This window comes from Calliopsis andreniformis, chromosome 5, assembly GCF_051401765.1.
Source record: "Calliopsis andreniformis isolate RMS-2024a chromosome 5, iyCalAndr_principal, whole genome shotgun sequence".
Classification (NCBI taxonomy): Eukaryota; Metazoa; Arthropoda; class Insecta; order Hymenoptera; family Andrenidae; genus Calliopsis; species Calliopsis andreniformis.
The window spans coordinates 2,766,973-2,792,996 of NC_135066.1; the positions used below are offsets into that span (position 1 = coordinate 2,766,973).

General features: G+C 41.4%; 1 protein-coding gene across 4 annotated transcripts in view; it reads left to right on the top strand.

The window, feature by feature from the left end:
- The window catches only part of Calx (sodium/calcium exchanger 3), a 119,324-nt gene that overhangs the window by 64,818 nt on the left and 28,482 nt on the right, over nucleotides 1–26,024 (top strand). For 3 of the 4 annotated variants that reach the window (XM_076378318.1, XM_076378319.1, XM_076378322.1), the window contains exons 4-5: nucleotides 5,027–5,218; nucleotides 12,647–12,814. In XM_076378318.1, the coding sequence (XP_076234433.1) occupies nucleotides 5,027–5,218; nucleotides 12,647–12,814 (360 nt within the window). The remainder of the gene's footprint in view (nucleotides 1–5,026; nucleotides 5,219–12,646; nucleotides 12,815–26,024) is intronic. The other variant, XM_076378320.1, reaches the window with a different exon arrangement.

Genomic DNA, 26,024 nt, shown 5'->3' on the forward strand with positions numbered 1-26,024 from the left:
AACTCTTAATTAATCTACTTTTTTTCGCAAGTAAAGACAGAAACGCAATAATCCATTAAGAGCGAAAGTTTCATAAACGCAATATTTCACTGGATATTTTTTCAGTGACTATACATTATTGAATTCTGTTTTTTCATGGTACTGTGTATCGTGAAAAGGCATCCCAAGGATTTGGTTAATATTTTTCCTTATTATTTCTTCCTTCTGACCTAGATTTTGCGTTTTGAAAATTGAAGAAATTTAAGTATTTATTATATTAGAGGGCACTTTGTTTCTAAGTCATAAACTTTTTTGTGGTTTCATTTCTCCTTTAGTGAACTCATGTGGTATCGCATGAATTCTCGTGACGTGACATCAGTGTGTTTCTGCCTTCCCTTATGCACCACATTAATATCCGCGACTCGAGGATAATCCTCAAGAATAAACTTAATCTCGCCACCGTGAAACTTCGCAAGACGATTTCAAACGCAGTAAGAGAGCAAGAAGCCTGGACACGACGTAAAATCGATCGTCACGTAGAAAGTCCGCGTAACCACTTGTCGCCGTGACGAGATAATAAGGAAAATGTTTCTCGTGAAACAAGGTAAGCCCGTCTGAATTGAATAACTAAGAGTTCTTTTATTAACCAGTGGAAAACTACCGCCAAGTCTTTCTGACTCCGAACGAGTCCAGAGAATGCATAAGAGATTGAATAGACTCAGACGGATCGAGAACTAGTGAGTCACAGTTGGAGGAACTGAGCAGAAACACAACACCCATCCTCGTCCACGAGAATTATCCCGAAAACTCGCAGACTTTTTATCGATTTCCCCATAAACCGCTTCCTGGACCAGTAAACATTATGACGAGCGTCTGCTATTGCTTTTCGCTGCCTCCGACGAGGGAAATTCTGAACACATTCGACTGGGATATGTTTTCGTTCCTCGGAGGGGTGGAGGATAAATGGAGCAGCGGTTCCTCCGTTTCGTGGATGAAAGGAGCAGCTGTGAAACAGGAGCAATTTCTTGGGAGGGTCCTAACGAATCCGTGTTCTCGGGGAACATAGATAATGGAGAGTGTAGGAGGGTTTCGCGACAATTTTGTCACGTAACCCCTGGGTTCTTGAAAGGTTGCATGTCAATACGTCTTAGACCTCGAAACGGTTCTCGTTTGTAAATATACGTCACCTGTGAAAGCCTACAGTCCCTGAATTTCATTAATCACTGTATCAGATCGAGCTATGTCTTGCTCCGAATTCAAGGGAATTAGTGGAGTAAAACTTACTTCTGAACTGGACGAGAAACAATGTACTAACAAGTCTAATTGAATTGCAAGATTCTGGGGATGTTTCTACAAAGGGAAAACACACGCGTTGAGTTGTTAAAGGAAAGAGGCTAGAAAAACAGGAAGTCTAGAGCAGTTGAAGGAAATTTCTGAGAGCTGAACTCGCCTGGAAAATATCGATCCTAGAACATGTCTGTTACGAAATGGACAATCGTTCTGTAACTGGCACGCTTTCCACCTCTGTTTGCCTAGCAAACAAACTTCCATCGATTATCTTGGATTTGCGTGGAGTGATGGACTTAAATCCGAGGAACTCGGATGGAATCGTGGAATCCTTGGGTTTGGGGACGTTGCTTGCAATCTTATGAGTTCTAGTTATCTGTGATATTAAATGCTGAAGATGGTATCTGAGGTTATTAGACAAGAGAGAATAAATCACATGTTTCTGTGACTCAATCTTTTTTCTTAATAATACGAACCCTTTACAGACTTTCAATATTCTAAAAATGTGATTTATGTTGCTTCGCCTTATAGCCAGACATACAAGCTTTAAAATTCTCTATTGTATAAAAGAGACTGCAGAGAATCTTTCAGAGGAAGAGTAAAAAATTCAAGGAAGAATAAAAGAAACCTTAAAAAAGTAGCAATGCAAGGGAAAAGAATTCTAAGCACAGAAGTGACAGTAATAGCGACCACATTACTATAATACCTATGCCATATAGCATACCTAGTTCACACTTTACTTATAGAAAGTGTAAAGAAGCTAGAGAGGTCATACCAAAAGAAATTGGAAGAAGCAGCTATATACAGAGCAAAGAATTCTAAGTTTAGAAATGACAATAATACTAATCATAGTGCTACATACTTACATAGAGCACAGTTCACACTTCAATTAATCATATCAGCACAGAATACCGCAGAGTGTTGAATGATCGCGTGACGCTATAAAGCACACTGCCTACCACCCGAAAACTATACCCAAGTATTCTGGGCACCGTCCAAGGAAAAACGACCATGACGTCGCGGACTATACACAACTTTTGTTTCCCTGTTTCGTCCCTGGAACGACCTCAGCCACGGCCCAAGCGTACTGAACCGAGAACGTGCTATTAGAGGTTGTAAATATTTTTACTATCCGCTAGCCCTGTAACTTTTCCCATGAGGTTTAGTCATCGTCCGTGAAAGGGACGCGATACATTCGCTTCGATCCAACTGGAGCCAACGAACCGCCGCAACTACGACTTCGTGGCACGTAATCTTGACCGAATTATGTAAATCTGTTAACGATATCTCTGAGCGCGTGAAATTCGGTTGCCAGCCCTGCGGCAATATCAATTACGTGGACCAGGGTCCTTCAATTGTTTTCGTTAATTAGAAACCCTGGTGTCTACGAGGGCGTGTGAATCATTAGGCTACGAAGTCCAGATAAAGTTTTAGTGTGTTAACAGTGGGAAAAAATAGTGGAAAGAAGGGTGAATAAGTGCGGAATACTTGTTTTTATTTCTGTTAGGGATTTGATTGTGACGAATTTTTACGAATTGAAGAAGTGAGGGAGAATTCCTAAGTCAAAGAAAAAAGAGAGAAAAACTGTGGAATATGTCGACTCCACCCACACAAGGACCATGAAAATTTCAAGACCACCTTTAAAAAGGTATTTCCAGATCTTCAGACCTCAGACAAATTTTTCACAAAAGCTGTGTAGAGTTTCACGATATCATATTTTCAACTCTTCTTAAAGTTTTCAAAATTTCGCGAAATTTCCTTTGAAGAATCTCTCTCTTTATCGCAACTTTCATCGTTCTTTGAGATCCTTTGAGTAACACGCGTTGAGGGTTGTATGAGGCTTACGAAATGGCCTCAAGAGAGCAGTCGAATGAGGAATAGTGTAGCGCAGCAGGGAAAAGGTCGATACGACAATCCTCCGCGTGCATTCTAACCAGATGATGAATGCGTTTTCGCTCGATAGGTGGATCGGTACGCGACAGAGGGTCGCTCGTATTTCATGCCGCGGAGGAAATGAGTTCGGATGCTTCTGGGGCTCGTATTGAATTAAGGGGCGTACAGAGTCGAGAAAGGAGACAGGGAAGCCTGTCGGAGTCCGATGCTCGCGCGGATTTTTTCCATTTGACCAACGTGCTCACTACAGGGAAGGGGAAACGCTTTGGGATATTTACGACGCTTGTGAAGGTTCCGCCTCGGATGGCTTCGTCGATGCAGCTTCAGTCGTGTTAAAGCTGTGCTTACATTAAACAACTTTTAGTTAGTGCGGCGAGGGGTTCCATCTCAAATTGCTCAGAAGTGTAAAGTATACAGGGTGGTTCACTTATAAAGCCACCTACACTTCTTCCAATTATGGTGACACAAAGACTACTTTATATACAATTTGAGTGGTATCGAGGGGCCAATATACTGCAAGGAAGGTTTTTCTTTTAGAGTTATTTTTTTAGAATTTTCAAGACACTATTTCAAATTGCAGATCAAATATTTTTTGTGTCATCACAATTAGGAGAATTATTTAGGTGGCTTTATTTAAGTGGACCACTCTGTATTTTAATCAAGTGTGAAGCTTTTAATTGATCAGCTTGAAGTCGATCGACTCAGCCGTCCAAAAGTTGCTTAATGTAAATGTGGCTTAACAGGTGAGAAAAGAAAAAACAAGAGTTCTAGGAGAGTAGAAGCTTGAAACAGCTATAGAAGATAAAAGTTAGCTATAGGTTGCTGTTCGTTAACTAATTTCCCCGCTGAAATGTTTTCCGCTTACTCGATTAAATTCCATCGATTAACTGGCAACGTGTATACACATCCTGAATACTGCTTTGACTACCTAAGAGTAGACCAGCAGAAATGAAACAATATTTATTCATGGTAGACGCGCGGCCTCGTTTGAATACATTTCCTCGCAGGAAACGAGCTAGAAGGATCGCAAAGTAACAGAATTCGCTAGAGAATTTACTGTGAGTCAAAAAGGTATTTGCATACCTAGTCTGTGTATAAGATGATTACGAGGAATATATATTAGTGGAGTCTGTTAAAAATAAAGACGAGGTTTCCATTTGGGGAACTCAATAACATCAATGAAGAAATAACTTTGTCCCAATTTTTTGCAAATTTTTTCAATTTTTATATACTTTAAAGAAATGTTATACTATGAATTATTATACAGTATTGAGTCTTCCAAACGGAAACATCAGTCTATTAACTCATTTTTCCCAAGGTAAAATAGAATAATAATAAAAAAAACGATAAATGGGTTAAACTGCTCCCACTAATATACCATTTTCTCAAAGTACCATTTTTACAAAACCTAGGCAATGGTAACACTTATCATCCTCACTGTATCTTCAGTAAAAGCTACAAGTCACTGTAAAAGCGATTTAGCGTAAGTAGAGATAGAGATAGAACAGCCAGTCGAACAATCGTGTCCAGTAGTATCAGCCGATATATGGTCAGACGTCGCAGAATAGACACCAGCCGTCTGGCGTGTTTTACACGGGTATGATTTATAGAAGAGATCGATTACGAAATACAAACGTTCTTTGACGTCCTACGTCGTCGAGATAAAAATAGTTCAGATTATTCCAGTCGACAATAGACGACAAAGTGCAAATCCTAAGTCCTCGGGAAAGAATGACGTGAAATTTTCGATTGGGTGGGAACTGTCATCTGGGCGACCATCTTTTGACCATATATCGGTGGAGAGACATGCCTCGGGAGAGCAATGAAGGCAACGTTTAAGCAGAAAGACGTGATTCTCTGATTTCAGCCGAAGCAGGGATCGCCGTGGCGGCGGAAATGAAGCAGCCGGAAGAGAGAACCGCCGAGGAGAAAATGGCGCTGCTTGGGAAACCGAAGCTGGGAGAGGTGTCCAGGGCGCAGATCAGAATCAAAGAGTCGAAAGAGTTCAAGAACACCGTGGACAAGCTGGTTCAGAGGGCGAACGCCTCCATACTGCTCGGTGAGTCTACTTTCTTAGAGTCTCGAAAACTGGAGGATCCCTTTGGAATTTCAATTCTCGCCTCCTCGATCCCTTCACGAGCGTAGTTTTAGAAGACTTTCGACCTTCGTCTTTTTTCATGTCGAACTTTGAAAAGTACCCTATAACTCTCGAGATCCTAGGAATATTTTGACCGTTTCTTCCTACTTGCTTTAACTCAGAATTTATGATTCTATGGCTGCGAAGGGTTCGTGTAAATCCTTTGAAGCCTTGGGCAATTTTTGGCGCAACCGTGCCATCGTTTATCCTTTGTCCCTTAACACCGACGAACGTCCCATCTTTACCTTAATCTCCGCCATTTTACGATTTCAACCGTCTCTTGCCTCGTCGTTCAGCGAATACTCGTATTATCATCCGAGAACTGTGACTTTAAATCCTTCTTATTGCGGCACTCGAGCATAAATTTCCTGGTGAATGGAGCTTGATTAAAACGAGACACATTAAGAAACCACTGACCCAGTGGTATTCCACCAGAGAAGGAAACAGACGGGATCGAGGTAGAGAATGTGCTCGATGAATACAATTAACGAGGAGAGAACAGCCTGGGTACGTGTGTTTCCCTTTTGCATGAAATGTTCTTTTCTTGTTGCGTTGAGCTCCTTGGTTCAGATTCGTACAATGGTTTTAATGCAACGGCCTTGGATGTCTACTGCGTTCGGTAGCAAAAGCATTTTTACGAGGGAATATTGTTGGAGCTCTATTGAGTTGTATAGATTGGAGTACCAATGGAGTATTTATTTGTTATGGATTTGTGAGTTGACAAAGTTTTAAGTTTTGGAATTTCTAAACTTTTGATCTTTTAGCTTCGCTGATATCTTAGATATCGAATTTTTAACTTAGCAAATTTTTAAATTTTCCAAATTTTGAATTTTCAAATTTTTAAATATTCAAATTTTCAAGTGTTTAAATTTTCATATTTTCAAATTTTCAAATCTTCAAATTTTCAAATTTTCAAATATTCAAACATACAAATTTTCAAATAATTAAAATTATAAACTTCTAAATTTTACATTTCTCAAATTTTTCATATTTTAAATTGTCAAACTTTAAATTTTCCCAAGAAACTAGGAAACGTTTACAAACTCCAATATCTGAATATTGAAAACTCCTTTTTATTCTCAATACTTGAACCACCCAAAGGTTTACCTAACAGAAGCCCAAAATACTCTCATGTATTCTTTACGATCCTTCCACAAGAGAGGAGAATGCTGCTTGGATATTCTACGCGGTCGCCTTTGACGGGATCAGCGTTATAGGGTTCCCAGTTAAATAGAGGACTCGAATTCGCACAGAAGCCCAGGGAAATATTCAGCAGGATCGAAATTTCGCGCGAACTCTCCTGAGGCCTCTGCAAATCGGCCAGGTTCGAGAAGAAGTCGCTCCATTACGCGCGGTTCCTTTTGTTCGACGGCCCGTTTTGCATTTCACGTTTCACCCTCTCCTTTGTGAGCGGAAATCGCGCCGTCCCTGGGACACGCCTTCTTCTCGCCCCCGCTTTGATAAACCGTGCGATCTTCCTGCTCGTCCTGGCGGCGTTCACGAGTTTTCAGCCTACGATTCGAGATGCAAACGACTCCTCTCGCGATAGCATTCACCGAGGGAAACAAGAGGAGTCAACCAGGCCAGAGTTAAATGGTTTCTAGCTCCCTGCATCGATCTCGAGAGTCGGTCGATGATTGAACTCGCAGCTCGATCTTTTTACGTTTCAACGGGTCGATTGATTTATTGGAGGCTAATACGTCTGCCCTGCCAGGGAACATCTTAGTTAATTGAGCGCGATAATCTGCTCCAATTTCGTCAATGCAATTGTCTCCCACCCTCGCGTGGATTTGCTAACTACGCGAATGATATCGTATTCGGTGCATTTGCATTCTGCCCTCGCACGGAATGGAACTGTTATTCGCAAACAGTCCACGATACCGAAACGTGCTCGTGCTTCTTGCGTGGACCGAGGCATGCACGTGCTATCAAAAAATCAGTCGAGACTCGATGGCACACGAAGGTCTTCCCGCAATAACGTTCATGTTTCCCGTTGTTAACGTACTTCGACAAATTAGCCGATGTTTTCCCGTGTCCCGAGGTATTTACATAATCACATGCAACTTACATACATTCATAGAAGTGGGGGACAGGGTCGTAAAACAAGCTCGGGTTAAAATGAAACTCAGATGAGGTTTAATTTAAATATGGCTCGATTTGAATATAAATTTAAATTTCCTGGTACATCGGGGCGATGGCAGACTGTGCGCGAAACGACCTACGAAACGACGAGAACTTCCGCCTCGAGCCTCTTCCAGGCGATATTTTTCCCTTAATACTCTGCGGCCGAATGGTTTACCTTCGAATATCGACGAGCATCAGCGGGACGAGCATCGAGAAAAGAATCCCTCCGACGAACTCGTTATGCGACAGCCACCCCCGCCCCGAGCCACCTCGTAAATTCGATTACTTGTTCATAATTGAAGAACAGGGTTGGTGGCAGGCCGAGTACAAGGTCTGCGAGACGCATGCTATTCGTCTGAAGTGGACAGCCAGCTGATCAGTGATATTAAGTAGTGATGAAAAAAGTTTATCAGGCTCTGTATAGACGTTTGAACTTGGAAGATGTTTGGCAGAAAATTACTCTCTCTTTCTCGGCGTGTCATGGAATGACGAATTTTTTTTGGACAAGTTCAATTCAGGGATGTGAAATTAGAGGCTTTGCTCTTTAAAATGAGACCAGGCTCGCTACAGTATGATTTTTTTTCGCAATGTTACAGCAGCTCAAAGATTGGTCATTTTTTCGATCTTTGGAACACCTCACGATTCCGAGGCCTGCCACCCACTTTTCACTCAAACTGCCATAACTCGGTCAAAAAAAATCGCAGGTCACTCGCCAAGGTCTCGTTCGAAAGGGGAGGGTTTCACCTTTAATTTTCCCTAAAGAGAAGTCGCCAGAAAAATTTATCAAGTTCCTGAGAGTCGTCTGAAATTGGAAAACATTCGGAGGAAAATCACCCTCTCTTTCTCGGCGTGTCGTGGAATGACGAATTTTTTTTGGACAAGTTCAATTCAGGAGTGTGAAAGTAGAGGCTTTACCCTTTAAAATGAGACTAGGCTCACTACCCTACGATTTTTTTTCGCAGAGTTAGAGCAGCTCAAATATCGACAATTTTTTGGACCCCTGGGTCATTGCGCTATTCTGGTGCTAGAGTCACACTTTCCATTCAAACTATGATAACTCGGCAGAAAAAAATCGTAGATCGATTTTTAAGGTCTCGTTGGAAAGGGGAGGCTTCAAACTTGAAATATACTGCAAAATCAGTAGCAGAAAAAATTTATTAAACTCCCGACAGGCATCTGAATTTGGGATAAATTTCGAGGCAAACCATCTTCTATTATTCGACCTGCATCCGAGTACAAAAGCCTCGTCGAAAAATTTTAATTGAGGAGGGACAAATCAGAAGATTTTTCCCCTTAAAATCAGCTAAAGCTCATTGCTCTACGATTTTTTTTCACAAAATTACAGCACTTCAAATATAGACAATTTTTCGACCCAAAATTAGCGATCCTTTATTTTTACTTGCAAAGTGTATTAGCCTCTCGATAAGTAAACATCGAACTCAAATCTTTTCCAAGAAAAATAGTACGTCTGAATTGTCAAAGAGCTGAAAGAAAATCGTTCAAGAAATTTATTCAAAGCGCCCAGCGAACTGTTCTCTGAAATTCCGAATCCCTTGATTTAGGAACAGAGTGCTTCGCGAAATCACGTCACAGTCAATTACTCTTTCTGTCGCGAAGCTGATGCTCGTTTGAGCTTCGATGCAATTTCCACGTCCGCTTAGAGACCGTTCGACGTTTCGTAGATTCGGCAAATTTGTTTGCAGCCCCATCGAAGTCGTACATGGACTTGGGTGGATCAGCAAACTTAACGATTTCGATTCGCGTCGCACTCGATGCAACGCGTTAACGATATCAAGGGAAGTTGTCGGTGTGGCTGCTTTAAATGCAAATCCCTGAGTATCTTTCGCGGTTGGGAACGTTCAATGTTTCTCGAATCTGTTTCGCGATCGCGACGGGACCAGAGGAAGGTTCCACCTTCAATGAAGCGTTCTCCTGGAAATCAAGTCGCTGGATCTCCCCTCGGTCATGGAACAGGCGACGCTATTTACTTGGAAAGTGAAAGATAATGGAATGGGTTAGTGAACTGTTACTTTCGTGACAACTGACATTTAAAGAAGATTGCAGTTGTTTTTGTGTTACCTTATTTCTTAGTGGAAGACGATTTTAACCATTAAATGATATGATCATAGCTTTTCTATTCATAGAAGTTTGAATATTTATGAGTAATTTTCTTATCAGAGATTAAAAGACTGAGATAATGAATTTTTTACACAGTTATTCTAGGTTCTAGCATATTTCAATATACCACTGAAATTGCATCTAATAGTAGACTAATAATTTCTGAAAATCTTTCTGAAAGCTTTTATTAACATGTATGTACGTATAAATAGGTGCATAATATGTCTTAAATCAAAACCACAATGCATACGAATTTTCAGTGCCCACATCATACCCTCGAAACTATTAAACAAGGGAATTCGAATGCCACAAATAATAGGTACAAATGAAGAAATGTCTCGCTACTCGCAATTAGCAATCTCGCGTGCAACAACACAGTAGATCGCGAATACACGGAATACGAAATAATTTTGCAGGATTCCAAGCCACCGAAAGGACGAATTTCCGCGGCACGGGGAACAATTGCGGCGAAATTTTCATAAACAATCGAGTTAGCTGGCGGAAAGGTATTCCAGCGTGCCTGCACTGAGACTGAATAACGCTCATTTTGGAGCACGACTAAATTTCCAGGAGCCGAATTCTGTTCCTCTCTCCGCAATAAAATAATACAATACGAAGGGGCGGTGTCGTCATAATAGCGCTTCCGCGACTCTGGGAGCACTGATTCGACAGTAGGCCACCGTTATTGGAACTTTATTCCTTTGAAAAGTTTCTTCCCTGGAGTAACAAGTGACTCTCAGCAGCGCGCCGACGATCTTTGTTCTGAATCGATTCCCAGAGAAAAAAAGGATCCGCCCTGCCTTTGTGCTTCTCGACGTTTGCCCTCAGGCGGGTTAATTTTAAAGTTCTACATGGCAGCGCGAACCTGTCTGTTAAACGCGTTAACGTCTACCTGTTTCACCCCGAGGCCGCGATTCAGTCCAAGTGGATAGGGAATTGTGGCAGTCGTGATTTAATGGGCGAATGTGTTTAACGGGGCACAGAGCAGCTCTTTCAGTAATGTATGGATTTTATTTTACGCTGGGAGTGCGAAAAATTCATGACATCCCTGTGGTTGACACTGCATACTTTTAAGTACTTATATGTATTTTGGCTGAATGTGGGTGATACTACTATTTCTACTTGAATTGTGGTTGACTAGGAATGGCTGACTATGATCGATACTAATTCTACTTAAATTTTAGCAGATTATGTATAGTGAGTTATAGAGTCATCTACATGAACACAAATTAGTAAATTAATTTTAATAACTACTGTGATGTGTTTTCTAATTTTGCCTGCTTTACTCCTATTTTTGTTCAGTTTTTTTAATTTTGCTGTAAAAAGTAAAGTAGGTGAACTGAATTTTAACTCTTAATGAATTCCACAGTGCTACTGCCTGCGCATTATTGGAAATTGCGAGCAAAGAAAAGTCGTGTCCGAATAGAATCAAGAAGCTTTTCTTCGAGAAGTACTTCTTACGAAAAAGATCCGGTAAATTTGTCGAAAAAGAAATAAGATTGGCTAGCGAAGTCCCGCAAGAAACACTGACCCACATTCTCTTGAGAATCCTGCGGGACCTTTTCTTCAGACCTCGACTCAGTTTTATGGTGGGAGAATTCCTCTCCTTGCATCCTCCTGATATTTAATTCCCCTGTTGAAAGTCGTTTTTATATTTCTTTCAGAACAGCTTATCCAACAATTTTTTTCGTCCACGTATGCTTAACACTTGAATTTTTGTCAATTTTCCTGTCTAGAAATACACATGTTAATTGGGTTCTCTAACACACCATTACCATAATGCTATTTAACTTTCGAGGCTCTCGTTCATTTATTCTTAAAATAGAATTATTCTTGGAAGTGGAACGCGTCTTTTTAGCGATAGGCGATTCGCAGACGCTCCGAGGAGTCGTTAACTGTGAGAGGTAAAAATATGAGCTCGAGGGAGAGATGGTGATAAGAAGATTTAACAATATTCCCTTCTCGCTGTCACCCTTAAATCTGTCGTAACGATGACACAGCTGACAGAGGGGAGGAATTCATGTTAACGCGATGATCCTCGAATTATTCCATCCAGGAACAAATTATATCTCCTCCTGAAAAGTAGCAGATCAATTTATTGCCAGGTCTCTCGAACGCTGCTCTTCAGTGACATGAAAGGAGGGCTGGTCTAAATTATTCAGGAAGACGAATCGAAGGATCGCGTTCGAAATGTTTGCATCCTATTCGCGAGGTTCGACGCTCGAAATCCGCCTCGGTGTTGGGCTGATTTATGGCCACCGCCAACAAGAAACTTTATAACAGACGGTAACTGCGAGATCGTTCGTTGGCAAAAAGCTTCGAAGGTTCATCGACGTGCCAGTTACCCTCGGATCCCTTTCTTACTTCGACGCCAGCTCGCGATCCGACGCAACTTGCCAGCAATTTTGTGCTCGTCGTTAAGCTTCCCGCAATTAGAACCTCGGTTATTAATTTGGGATCCTGTGGCTTGCAATCTTGTTACACCATTATTGTAGCAATCTATAATTTTATCTTAGAACACTGGGAGAGGCTATTCTATTTCTTTATGAACTCGTTGTTGAATTCAGGATTTTGTTGGTATTTTTTGAGACATGTTTTTAAGACCCTGGGACTGTCTCAGAAAATAGTACTCACTCTGAAATTTAGGTCAATAGGGGTTTGGTACTCCTTCCACAGAAGACGTGTGTAGTCAAAAATCGAGGAACCATCATTTAATACCTACACACTCTAGATTTGGTCAGACACTCATCTACATAATTGCAACGATTACTACGTTAAGTGCAATCAGTTAAACCCAACCACTCTTAAATTACCATGAAACACTTTCTAACCTCCTCTCACTCTAGCCTTCGACAGAGGGAAGCTGTTGCAGAACTCATAAATTACCTCAAGAAGCTTGCATCTCACCTTCGTATCTAATTTCTTATTAATCCTGACTAGCAAGACTATAGAAAGGGAGCATCGAACCGCATATTTCTACTTCCTTAGCTCTTCGCATCACATTTATCCTGGCTGAACTCAGCGCAGCTAAGAAACTTGTTACTATATTTCACGACTCGGGCCGTAAGAACGCTGTCAGAGCAGAAATGACGAGACATCTATTTGCAGGTACCAGCTCCTGGAAGGAACAGTTCACGGAAGCGCTGACCGTCAGCGGCGGCGACGAGGAAGAAGGCGAAGGAGCGGGCGAGCCAGCTGCGCCATCCACCTTGGACTATCTCATGCACTCTGTCACGATATTCTGGAAGGTCTTGTTCGCCTTCGTCCCACCGACGGGTAAGTCGTTCCATCGAGATTCCTTGGAAAGAATAGACTCCCGCCACGAGATACGGTGGAAGGAAAGATGCCAGAGGGGCGATGTTGCTGCATCTGGCACGCGTGAGTTATGTTTGTCAACACGCGGAGGAAAGGCTCCATCCATTTTGGAGGGAAACCTTGCGCCTCAGACGTCCCGAGGAATACTATGGTACCGCTGCAGGGTACCCATGAACGAACATTGCGAAATAGCGTGCAGAGGAGGAATTTTAGGAGATTGATGGGAGATATTTTGTAGGAGATTTTTTGGCGACTGGAAGTCTTGTTGAAGGGACACTCGATTTTTCGTAGAGAGATTTTGGAGTGAATTGGATGGTGGGTCATGTGTGGGAGAAATTCAATATGGAAATGAAGCCTGAGGGATTGTGTAATTGCTGTTAGGAAATAGCGAAGTCAAGGTGGAAGCTCTCCTTGTTTATTTGATGAGGATTAGTAGTATATACGTATACTGTGAATAGTATAGGGATATTTAGTTATACGGTGTCTGGAGTTAGAAACTGGCTAGTGAAAACTGAAGATTTGAATATTTCAAGATTTCATTATTTGAATATTCGGAGAGTGCGATATTTGAAAATTTGAATAATCAACAGTTGAATATTTGAATATTTGAATGTTTAAATCTTCGAATATTTAAACACTTTGAAATCTCGATGTTTGAAAAACTGAATCTTTGAAATTTTCAATACTTCAAAACGAGGAAATTTTTAAATAAAAATCGCTTGACCTAAAAAAAATATGATAAAAAAAATTCCTAACCATAATACAACCCAGCGAGGAAATTGCCACTGTAACCAATGGCTTCTGGACTTTCCCTGAGTGGCAGTCTCGTTACCAAATCACCCTCACGATAAAGGAAAGAATATTCAAGCTCGAAACAGTGCGAAGGAACTCACGGAATAGGGTACGGAGATGTGCCCAGCGATCTTTCATTGTCTCACGGTAGAATCCTCACGATTTCGCCCCAGCTGCTTGTAAGCACCGACACGCATTCTTCTCACGAAAAGATCCTCCCGCGGGTTTTACTGCGGACAGGTAGCGAGTTGCCAGGACGTGTAGAGCGTCGGGGAACGTGCAACGTGGCAGGATAAGAAGACTTTTATTGCAAGGAAGGCTCCCTTAGGAAATGGAAATCGAGGGTTCCCCGCGGAGATGTGTTTGCCCTTAACATCCCACCCTAAAACCGCTTCCCCTTACCCTATACCCTCCCCTCCTCGTTCAACATCGAGCTCATTAAACCGCTCCATCATACTTCCACGATTCCATAAACAATTTTGTCACACTTCACCGTCACTCTTTTATTTGTCGTCTCGAAAATGGGTCTCAAGCAGGGTTGACACAGGAATTCTCTTCCTAGGTATAGTGAGGGAAATCGAGAGGGGGATGAAGAAATAAGGGGTGCTCTATTTGTATAGGTCTAGACCCTAGACGTATACGAGCAAGACTTTAGCCACACAATACAATACTGCTCAACTATGAAGAAGATAGGCAGTAGCTATGAAAAAAAAATAAAACTGAATTTTTTGCATTTTAGAGTAATTCTGAAGATTTTATGTTTTTTTTTAAGACCCAAATAGCAGTAAAATATTTGTAGTAGATACTACTTGTCTCCATAGCTGGACAGAACAGGACACCCTTTATTTCTTGCCTCACTTCCCATTATCTCCCACTATACCCAAGGAGGGAATTCGTGCGGCAACCCTAATCTCAAGAGTTTCCTCCGCAATTCGACATCCAAAAAGTGGGAGAACGAGCGCGGTAGAAATATCGAGAAGCTTTCGACGGGACGTTTATGCGCGTCTGATATCGAAGGGCCAAGTTTACTCAGAGAAAATGGCTGTTTACTGTTCCGAGGAAGGAAGGACGACGCTGGCAGCCGTGTCGCTTTCCACGGGAAATCGACCCTTCGCTGGGGGTCGGGAGCACTTCCGACTTTTCAGAAATGAATTTCGCCTGAATGGTTCTGCGCCTTTCGAACACGCGACGGAGACTGAGAAAATCAAGGGAAAGCGTTATTCGATGAACGGAGAGGTGATTTTGATTTCCCCGCCATCGTTCTGTACTCGGTGAATTCTCTTCAACTGATTTTCAACGAGAGCGACTCCATTTGCGTCGCGTGTCGTCGAGATACGAATCAGAAGCAAGAGGAACGAGGAGTTGCGTACGAGGGATGACGAAACGCTTCGCTGAGCCACTAGAGCTGGTAGAATGTTGAAAGTTTATGGTACAGTTTACGTGAGAGTGGGGAACTGAAAAAAGAAGAAGCTAATTGTCTATGGTGAGCGTGAAATCGTTGTCTCACTCCTTCATTTCAGCAGGCATAAAATGTTGAATTTAGCTCCATGGAACAGCGGCTGACGCTCCAGTTTCGTTGAAAGGACGCAAATATGCGAGAGGGTGATAAAAAAATTATGAGATTCAGATGGAGATAAGCGGAGCGTAATTTATGCGCAAACGCAATTTTCTCTGCTGGATCGTGAAAGTGAAAAATGTTTTGTTCTGTCTCACTTTGATAAAGAGGGAGCTTTTTGGAAGCTTGTTTAATCAATTTTTCATCGGTCATACTGGCGAAGTTTTTTATTCGTCCCATTTGGAAAAACCATCCCCCACGAGCTCGGCGCGATGTGAACCGTGTATGAAACGAAACGTTCCGCTGAGATCCCCCGTCCTTTTTTATCGAAACGGGTTTCCTGCTTTATCATACTTTTATTCGGCTGCTATTAATATTTCGCTTCCACTCGGTTTCAAATAATAATTCTCTGAATATTGCTAACTATTTCCACCACTGCAACGGTTGTCGATACGCGACTATTAAACGAAGCATCGACAGTCGTGACAGAAAGAAACTGTACTTGTCTACCTTTTCCATTAGTTCTACCTCTGGCATTTCCAGAGTCATCTGACACTTTCATCTTTTTAGTCGACAGAATATTTATTCACTTAATAAATTCCACTCCTTGGCGGAGTGAGCCAAGCTTGGACGATTAAACTACTTTGCAGCAGTGACTTAATACTGAAACTACCAACGCTAAAACATGGCACCCCTGGGGGGAACTTGTTCCCAAGTCAAAGATTTTCAATTTTCATTTTATTAGGGTATAGGATTATAAAGCTGTAATTAAGTAATTTTACACGTAGAAAATTTGTTCTGCTTTTTAAAAATGTTACATTTTCTGCTTGTGACAGTAGCTGCGCGAAGCTGTAATATTTGGAGCTGTTTACTTTCATCAGAATACCAAAATTACAGCTTTTGTACAAATTGTGACCCTTTTGGTAATTCTAATATCAAGCCCAACTGTCCTCTTTCAGTCTCTGGTGAAGGAAAAAGGAAAACACAATAGGGAAAATGCCTGAATACATTTCACGTCTTCTGACTCGAGAATTGCCACAAATTATAAGATTAACGTGACAGAAATTTCAGTTATAAAGCCTGAAATTCCGAGCTAAAGCGAGAAGAAAGACTCGCCGAGCTCGAAGGAGCTTTCCCTTTTGGACATACTAAAAAGGAATCCAAGTAACGTTCTCAGAAGTTGAGCGAGACGGTTACCAAGAATTCTAAACACAAAATTGAAAAAGAACACACGATGGCACGAAGTTCGAATACGAATGCAGTGGCCATGTAGGTTCCAAAGTTTAATTCGTTCTGTGATCAGTAGCCCGAAAGTTGAGCTCGTTTTGTGCTCCAGTACGTTCTAGCCTTACTAAACTAACTTTAGGAAAGACCTCTGGTTCCCCCTTCGAGATATTTTTGGAAGTCTGCGTAAATATGTGTGGTTCCCTAATTGCACGACGCCTACGTGCAGTTACAAGCAGTCTGGGCGAGCAAAAACGTTGCACAAAGAGCCCCTTGTTCCAGGGAGCCAGTTAGTAAATAGCATCGTTCTAAAGAGAAGAAGAGTTCCTGAAAAATAACCAAAGGATCTTGCTCGACGTACCACCCCATGAAAAATGGTTCAACTGTTATCGTGGAAAGGCTAGAGACGACGCAAGGGTGGCAGGGCTTGCCTTTCGATCGAGGTTCACAGGTCGACAACTATTCGATGAGAGCCTGAGCGAAGTGTGGTCGAGACACGCCCTCGAGGTTATAATTCATGCAACCTTATGGGAAAGTTTCTGAACTAGGGGTTGTAGGAATATTATAGAACTGCCAGCCACTTTTAAACAAATGGATGATACCTTGGTTTGCAGATTTTTCAAGGGCTAGAAATCTTGGTTAGGGAGACCTTCGTCTGCTTTGGAAGGATATTGTGGTGAATTAACTGAGGGATGATGAGCAAAATTATTTGAATATTTGAATAGTTGAACATTTGAATATTTGAATATTTAAAAACTGGAATATTCAAAAGTCTTCCGAATCAAAAATCGCTCTCGTTCCGTGCAGAGGGTTTCTTCGCCCTCATTTCGATGATTCATGGAAGAAAATTGTCCCCAAATTTTCCTTTGTCGAAACTGTCTCAGGGAAAATTACAGGAACGAAATTCCCTTTGCAGAAGGTCCCGCGAGGGCTTGCAACTCGAGTGCCATTTATCGATGGAGCGTCGCGGATCTTCAAGGCAAGGGTAACAGCCGAGATAACGGCAGAGTATCGAAAGACAAAGAGAAAATGCTGTGGAAATGATTGGCTCGAGAAAACAGGCTGTCGCAGCGTCCCAGAAAATGGCGAAGGACGCAATCTCAGGGAGGAAAGGCACCAGGGGATATTTGCCGCATTACATCAAACGGACACGAAATATTGCATGCACGATCCGCCTCGACGATGATTATCGACAGTAACGTTACTCCACCCCTCTGCCTTGTTTTTCCTAGCTGGACTTGCCTTTTGATCTATTCATGGGGGGATGAGAAGATTGCATAGAAAAATATGAAAAAGTGTTTGTAGATACGGGAGAGCTTTAACGAGTGTAGGATTCCCTCTGTGAATAGTATTTTAAGGAAGCAGGCGGTACCAGGATCTGGTTTTCAGGGACATATGCTTCGGCATGAGAAAGGAGAGGATAATGGTGGAAGATGACTCGAACGTACACCCCCGTTCAAAAGTATTAAAATTCTTGTTTGATCTCCACAAACATATATTTGGAAAAAATTATAATATAATAGCAGTACAACAACTAAATGTTTTGTGTTATCTTAGAGTTATTTCAATTACTAATCCATGAAGCATTTTATCAAGGGTAATGAATAATACTCATATTTTTTTTATCTATACATATCTGCATTTGCTTCTTAGTTTTACAAATACTTTTACAATTCTGGATATCCTGGCTATCAATTTTTGTATTCTCTCAAATGGTATCTTTTTCCATCGGCTTTCTATAATTTTATCAAACCTTAAAAACAGATCAGAGACTATTCATCAAATGCATGGAGTAGTGCATCAAATTGTATTCAAAGTAGAATTCCAGAAAAAAAGTAATTCAATATTGATAATTCATATCGCAGAGCGAAAGTTTCCAAGTTTGAACACTTTTGAACGTGGGTGTATCTACGGAGAAATGCTAAACACGAGTGTGAGTAACGCGCAAGAAAAGAAGCGAGAAGTCCTGTGGAACAAATTTAGGGGCAGATAGGCGGCGTTTCTGAAAATGATGGGCTTTATCTCCGAGTAAGTAGCTCCTAACTAGCGGGAAGGAACTGTGCGGCGTAGGATCTCGCCGAGATAGAGCCCGACGATATTATCCTGTAGGAGGGATCGCAGATCCGGAGGGATTTGTGGCTCTCCCGTTGCTGGCGAGGAAGATACCGAGGGCTCCTTGGTCGGACCCACAAGATCATTTCGAGAGCCAAGTCTACCACGTGTTTACAAGCTAGACACCACGGCCATTCCCCGATTAAACAATTATTATTCCATCCTTCGATAATACGCCACGCCAGGGGATCGTCAATATTGTAAGAAGCGGTAAATGAGGGAGGATGAAGCCTCCTGATTTCGGATATGATGTATGCATCGGAGATTATCTGCTATGATATCTACGAGCATTCTCGCGTCTCTCTAGGAAGGAAGGATGTTGGGAGTACCGAGATGCTTGGCTAGTGGATAACGCCCTGATTCTAGTTTAGGATTTGGAATTAGTTTGGAGTTTAAAGGATGCAAAACACTAGTGTTTTATGTTCTCCAAGTTGAATTGACTTTTCAAAGGCGAGGAGATGAAGTGGAAGAATAGTTACAAGGATGCAGAAGTGTACTATCAATCTTGTTTTCAAAGAAGTAGCTGGGTTACTTGAGAAAGTATGGGAAACTAGGCTTGAGGAGATACTTAGAAGACTCTGATCAGGAAGTCGTATCTGAAGGATCTGAATATTTGAATACTTGAATTTTTGAAATTTTGTAATTTCAAAACTCCAGATCTTGATAAACAATTTGAAACGAACCATTGACCCTTCGTGGGGAGATCACTTGGCAGACAATCAAGAGGAACATACCAAGTCTATTTTAACTCATAGGTAACATAATTTCATGTCCAGATATCGAGGAAATATATTTTAGCATTAGATCTTAATCTCTTTACACTTTTATAGAACATTCTAACTCCTTCACCACACATAACGATATCTTGTGACCATCCAAGGTATCACTAATTATTAAAATACCTACTAAAAATCAAACAGCTCATCAGCTTAACCCAAAATTAGGTTAAGCTAATTCCTAAAATTAGGAACACCGATCAAAGACCAAATTAATCAAGTGATCGAACCGCGTAAAAATACTATGTACACAAAAGAGCTGTTATTAATACGGAAAGTATGGATTCTCCGGCTGGCTAGAACAACGGACGTAAATTTCAACACTTTACTGGACGCGGGCTACGCAGCCGCGCTCCACAATTAGATTGCAAAAAGTTTCGAGCGCGCATCGCCGCAATTTGTGAAAAACAAATTATAGATCTATTTGGCTCCGTACTGTTTCCTGGAACGACTCGGGGTCCCGGAATCTGGGGGAATAATTCGCGATGCAAATGTCCCCGTGTCGTGTATAATCGCGACTATAACCAAAAGAAATCGAAGACAGTCAGTCCTGTTGGCTGAATAAAAATCATGAAAATTACAGAGCAGAATTAACTAAGGGACTTCCCTCTTCACTACCCATTTTTAGAATAAAACTGGAGCAAAATAAAGTTCCGCGATGGAACGCGTTCCATCATCTTTTATATGCACGTATATGTAAGAGAAATGCTGTGCTCTGAGGTAATCCTTGGAGACAAACAACAAATTGCACAATTCTAGATGAAGAAGATACCTGACTCATATACTCGTGCTCCTTGTCGCGAAACTTGTAGGTTTAATTACGCAAAAATCAGAGATTCTTATTAATTGCGAGGTTGTTCCCACAGGAGCGCCGAAGACAAAGAACTACTGGCGGTAACTCTGCACCTAATGGCCGATTAAACTTGTTCGAGTAAACTATATTAAATCCTCGTCGACGTGAAAATCCCTGGAGGCACCTGAGGAAACGGGGAACCATTCACTATTGTACCGTTTCCAGACGGAAAGAAAAATCAGGAATACCTCGTTGGCTTCCGTTTAATCAACGCATTTGCGTGGAACAGTGTCTGCGTGTAGTCTGTGTCTCGAAACTGAATTCTCCATAATAGCTAGATCCGCTTTTTACTTCGTTCCTCGATTGGGAGCACGTTCAGCTCTCCCGAAATGAGACTGTTTAATTTTAAACCTTCACCACTGTGGTGACTGATTCTATATCTGATGAAGAATCTTACTGATAAAACAACCTGAGGTCACATTAAATGGCTCAATATTGTGATGCATATTATATCCAATTTTTACAAAGAACTATATACTCACATTATATGGTAACACATTGGAATTTATTTAATTAAAAAAAAATCTGTAACATTGTACTAGACAAAAAATTCACAATTTTTTAATTCGTCAACTTTCATGTAATAAGTACAGTGCTATGAACTAGTAGAATCAGTATAATAATTTTGTACCCTCTCCATAACACTTGAGGATTTTTAGAAAATCGCAAATGGGTCATTCTGATCCATTCAGAGCTTCCAGGGTTAGTGTCCATAAACAGTGTCCCAGTACTTAATGGTGAAACAAAGATTGATAGCCAGCACCCTCCCCAAAATTCGGAATAACAAAATAGCTTTCAGGTGTTTAGGAGGCTCGAGATCCCCCATTTATACCCCGCGTTATCTCGCAGCATTATCGACACCCAGGGCCTCGACATACAAAATACCTTCATCCTTGGAGGCTTATTAAATATTTAATCAGCTCCCTCTGTTGCGCGCCGCCGCATCGATATTCTCCCGTGAAATATGCAAAGACGCGGGAACCACTTAATAACCGTTCGATCGAAGGGACGACGAGAAGTCGGAGGGAGTATCTGGCTGCAATAAAGGAGGGAAAAACCGTGATCTTCGGGGCGAGCTGGGTTCGTAAACTAAAACCGATGGCGCCCGAGGGACGTCGTGGAAGAAGGTGTGCACACGTGCGACGGGACGAGCACGCTCTGTAATATGCATGACACGTTATATAAAGGAATATTAATAGGCAGAAAGTTCCAGCGAGACGCGTGAATGTCGTTGGGAATATTTACGAGGTACGTTCGAAAGGAAAGGAAAAAATAAGCCTTCGCTAGTGTTCCAGTAACTGAGCAGAAATTTCACAAATTTCACAAATTTCAACCGTCTCCAGCAGCAAACTGCAAAACGACCATTGCTCGTTATCCGGCCCTTCGCTGGACTTCATTAGCCATTCCATAGCACGGCTCATGATAAACCAACATATCATAAACTCGAATGGAAATGGAGGAAGGAAGGCCGCCAGATAACCCGCGTCCCTGATTAAATTCACCCCCTTGGGCCGCGTGGACACTGCTCGTACACAGAGTTTATAATCTTCCTACACATTCGGAAGGTTTTTCGAGGAGCGTGCTTAAAGAGTTAACACAGTTTTTCTTGTACCTCTAACCGTTTCCAAGTGGGCTCTATAGATGATCCAATTTCGAAGGGTGGTTTCACCCTTTAAGCCTGAAGTTCAGTGTCTAAAAAAAGAGAAAGAGAAGAAGGTATCTGCCATTTCTGGTCGTTCATTAAATCCACTAAGTTTCATCGAAATCGGACTCTAAAGTTCTCTCGACCCTTCTTCGCGAGATAAATTGTCTTCTCCAAGAGAGAGCACTTTGTTCGTTTGCCTTGTGGCGCGAGTAAATTTGCTTGGCAGCAGACGTAACGAGGTGTCTGGCGAAGGGTCATTCCCGTTCTCCGATTGAAACGGAGGCAGTCTTCGATAGAGGAACGTCGAGGGCAGACGCTGTCAGGGAAACAGCAAGTGCTGGGAAATGAAAACACCGAAAGTCGAGAGCTCGTTCATCAGCGAGCAGGAAATTCGCAGTGTCCCGACGCGACGGGACGCGACGGGACGCGACGGCGGACGGTAAGCAGTAATAATCCGCAGAGCACCGTCTACCATATCTTCCTATTACGATCTGGTATACAGCAATACCTCTCGACCGGTATTAGAGCCTAACCCGGCGAAATGAAATTTCCGCAGGTAATTTCCGCATGGGCCGCAATCCCAGCAGCCTGGTCGGATATCGATCGACATTACGAGAGCCAGTGTTCATTTTTACGAAGGCCTCCCCTTTTCCCATACAGCCCCCATCGCCCCGCCGCAAGGAAACGGAATTACGATTTTAATTGAGAAAAATATCCCCGCGCAATTACGATCCTACACTCCGACGAGCAGTTGTTCAATTTATTCAGCCCGCGCGGTTTTCCACCGACCGATCGATCTACCTTTCTCCTTATTAATGCTGATTGCTAGCCTTTGTCTGCCAAACGGCTCGTTTAGGTCCGTAAATTTCACCGTGTAGATCGGGACATCATTTGAGAGAATCGGAATTTATGGACGCCCTTATGTTGATTTATTGAAAGGGAAGAAATGGAGAGGTGTCTGATAATAGGTAGGCTGAGCGATTTTAGATTATTGAATTCTTGAATTTTTAAACGTTCAGGGTTTTGAATAGGGAAAACAGTGTGAAAAATTTGAAAGTGCTAATAGTAGAAAGTTTGAGCATTTGAATATTTGAGTATTTGAATATTTGAATATTTGAATATTTGAATATTTGAATATTTGAATATTTGAATATTTAAATATTTGAAAATTTGAATATTTGAATATTTGAAAATTTGAATATTTGAATATTTGAATATTTGAATATTTGAATATTTGAATATTTGAATATTTGAATATTTGAATATTTGAATATTTGAAAATTTAAATATACCGCAGCCATATAATTTGGAAAAGCCCATTTTCAGATGCTAGAAGAGTCTACAAAGCCCTTAGAAGCTTTTGTTGCATCCAAATATAGAACTAAAATATTCCAGTCTCAGGTTTCTAGCCTTAGAATATCAAACCACGTTTTTTCTATGAAACGAATGAAACTAATTTACGAGAAAATGTATACAGACACATAAAAGACGAAATGCAGTTGCGTTGCTATTAATTCTGACCTCATACATGTGCCTCTATTGAAGACTAACCAAGAATAGAGGACTTAACACCCTATTCAAGCGATTACATACGCCAAGAGGAAGCAGCACTATGAAGATGTACACAAAACGAAGTCTGATTAATATTACAGCGCAAATGGAAGCAAACAGGAATTTTCTTCCACTGCTCCATCAAAGATAGAATATCGAGCACCTTTCTTTAAGAAGAAACGATCATGCATTATTCGAAGATTCAAGTTCTCTCCTGCTTTTATCTTGATCCTAAGGAATAAGAAACGGCGTGTTCCAAGAGACGAGTCGTGAACCGTTGGCAGCTAAAGGGGTGGTGGGTCTCGTTCCACTCGGAATTGAGTCAGTCGTGCAATCTGTGATTCCATCATTTCGAGGACTTTTAAATGCAAATACCCGGAAAGTGGAAAATGAGATTGGCCGCTATCTCGCTGCGACACCCTTACCCTATCCTTCATCGAGGAACTTTAGCGGAGACCACATTTATTACTGGTTCTCTTTAAATTATTGACTTCCATCTGCTCCTCCGGAATTCAATAAATTTTGTAATCGTCCTCCTTCACTCACTCGAAATTGAAAGTTCTATCGATACTGATTCGTCAAGTTCCACTGGGTCGAGAAAACATATCAAGAAAGAAATTGATTGTCGATGTCTGACACGATACGCTCCTCTACTACTGCCACAGTAGATTAACTGTAGCTACAAAGTTTCGAAGACTTTCCTGGAAGAGGATGAACGAAGAACGAAGTGTGGAACATAAAATATCCTCCGTGTACAATTTTCCTTAGGGTAAATTAACTATCTATAAAAACTTGAACATCATTCGGTAATACACAAAATAATAGATTTGAGATCTCACTCGAGGCAAATAGATTAAGGTTTAACTAAACCACCCATAGTCTATTTCCAGCCTCCACGAATCGAAACTTTCCAACAATAAGACGAGGATCTAAACGCAAGCCCAGGTGAATAAGCAAGCAACATTCCATAAGAAGGTACATTCACTCCGCCTTCGCTCCGCATCCATATTCTATCCTCCATGTATTTGGTTACGAGGGAATTCCAGAGATGTCTGTTTCTTACCTCCAGCGGTTCATCCCCTTATCACAGAATCCGAGGGAACGAGATCACGCGACGCGGTAACGTTTCCCAGATGCTTTCGGCCTATTTTTCGGAGCGTATGCAACATACTATGATATCTGATCTACCCCTCAGAATACGCCTCAGAATACCCCTCAGACACTCGTCGAAAACACCCCGATAAGCCGCGACACCGTGTGTGCCGTATTTGACACGTTATTCGTCTCTTCGCGTTTTCACCACCGCAGATTTGCCACCCCTGATAACGTTGTTTCCGAGCTCGCTGGATTTTCAGCGCATAAAATCCGTGGAACTGAATTAATACCGTTTTATTCGATACGATCGCGTTTCTGGCGTTTCGCGGAGATTGAAAGTGGCTTCCATTCTCCCCAATCGCATTGATAGGATTTTCCTGTTAATAGGACATAAAAGCTTAGCTTGCAGATAAACAACGGGAATATTGGGGAAACGAAAATCAACCTGACGTATTGAGGTGCCTGGTTAGAGATACGGCTTTCGAGTGAAATTATTGTCTCGTACATTGAAATTCAAAAATTAGGAGGAGTAAATACCCTGAACATCTATGAGAAGATTGGAAAAATTTGAAGATACTATCCAAAAGAATTATGGGGTAGCATAGACAAATTTTGAGAAAAATTAGTCAACTTTGACTGACGATAACTGCACGAAAAATTGTCGTAGGATCGTGATTTACATTTTAATTTAAAGCTTGATACTATACTATAGTATGATACCTTGTTTCGATTTAATGTTTAATGCTCTTCCAACACTGCAACCCCTTAAAACTGAAGGCATGTTTGTCATACTGAAAATCGCAAAGTTTGACGAGATGTACGGTCTTGCCAAAATTTTTTTTGAGAATATCGTTTACAGGGGCATAAAGCTTGGTCCTTCCCCTTCAATTTACAAAAGAAATGAAGTCGCTGCGATTTTTTTTCGCAAAGTTACAGCTCCTTAAAGTAGACCTTACATTTTTACATCATATCGAGTAGAGTCAATACATGACAAAATACAAGGCCTACTTTAAAGTGCTATAACTTAGCGAAAAAAAATCGCAATGACTTGGTCTTTTTTTTAAATTAAAGGGGAAGGTTTGAGCTTTATGCCACTGCAAACGCCACTCCCGAAAAAAATTTTTGCAAGTCCCTGCATCACGTCAAAGTTTGCAATTTTTAACATGACAAACATGCCCTCGAATTTAAGGAATTACATTGATAGGAGTCCAATAAACTTAAAATCGGGGCATAGTATCTTAAAGTAAAAATTTCAGGTTTTGATTCAAAAGAAAAATCATGATCCTATGACGATTCTTCGCGGAATTGTCGTCAGTCAAAGTTGACCAACTTTTGTCCAAAATTTGTCGAGTCCTTCAAGGAAATAACAAACACTTTAACTAATATCTCCTAAATTACCAACCATATGCCAGCAAACAGAGATATTCACTGAAGTTCTACTACATGTCAAAGCTTCACCAAGAAGCAGCCATTAAACTTAAGAAGTCCAGCTTCCAAGCATCCCCCCACTGGAGTACTCAAATTTCCCGACAAGAGGGGCATCGCTAAGCTATCAAGGATGCACAGCA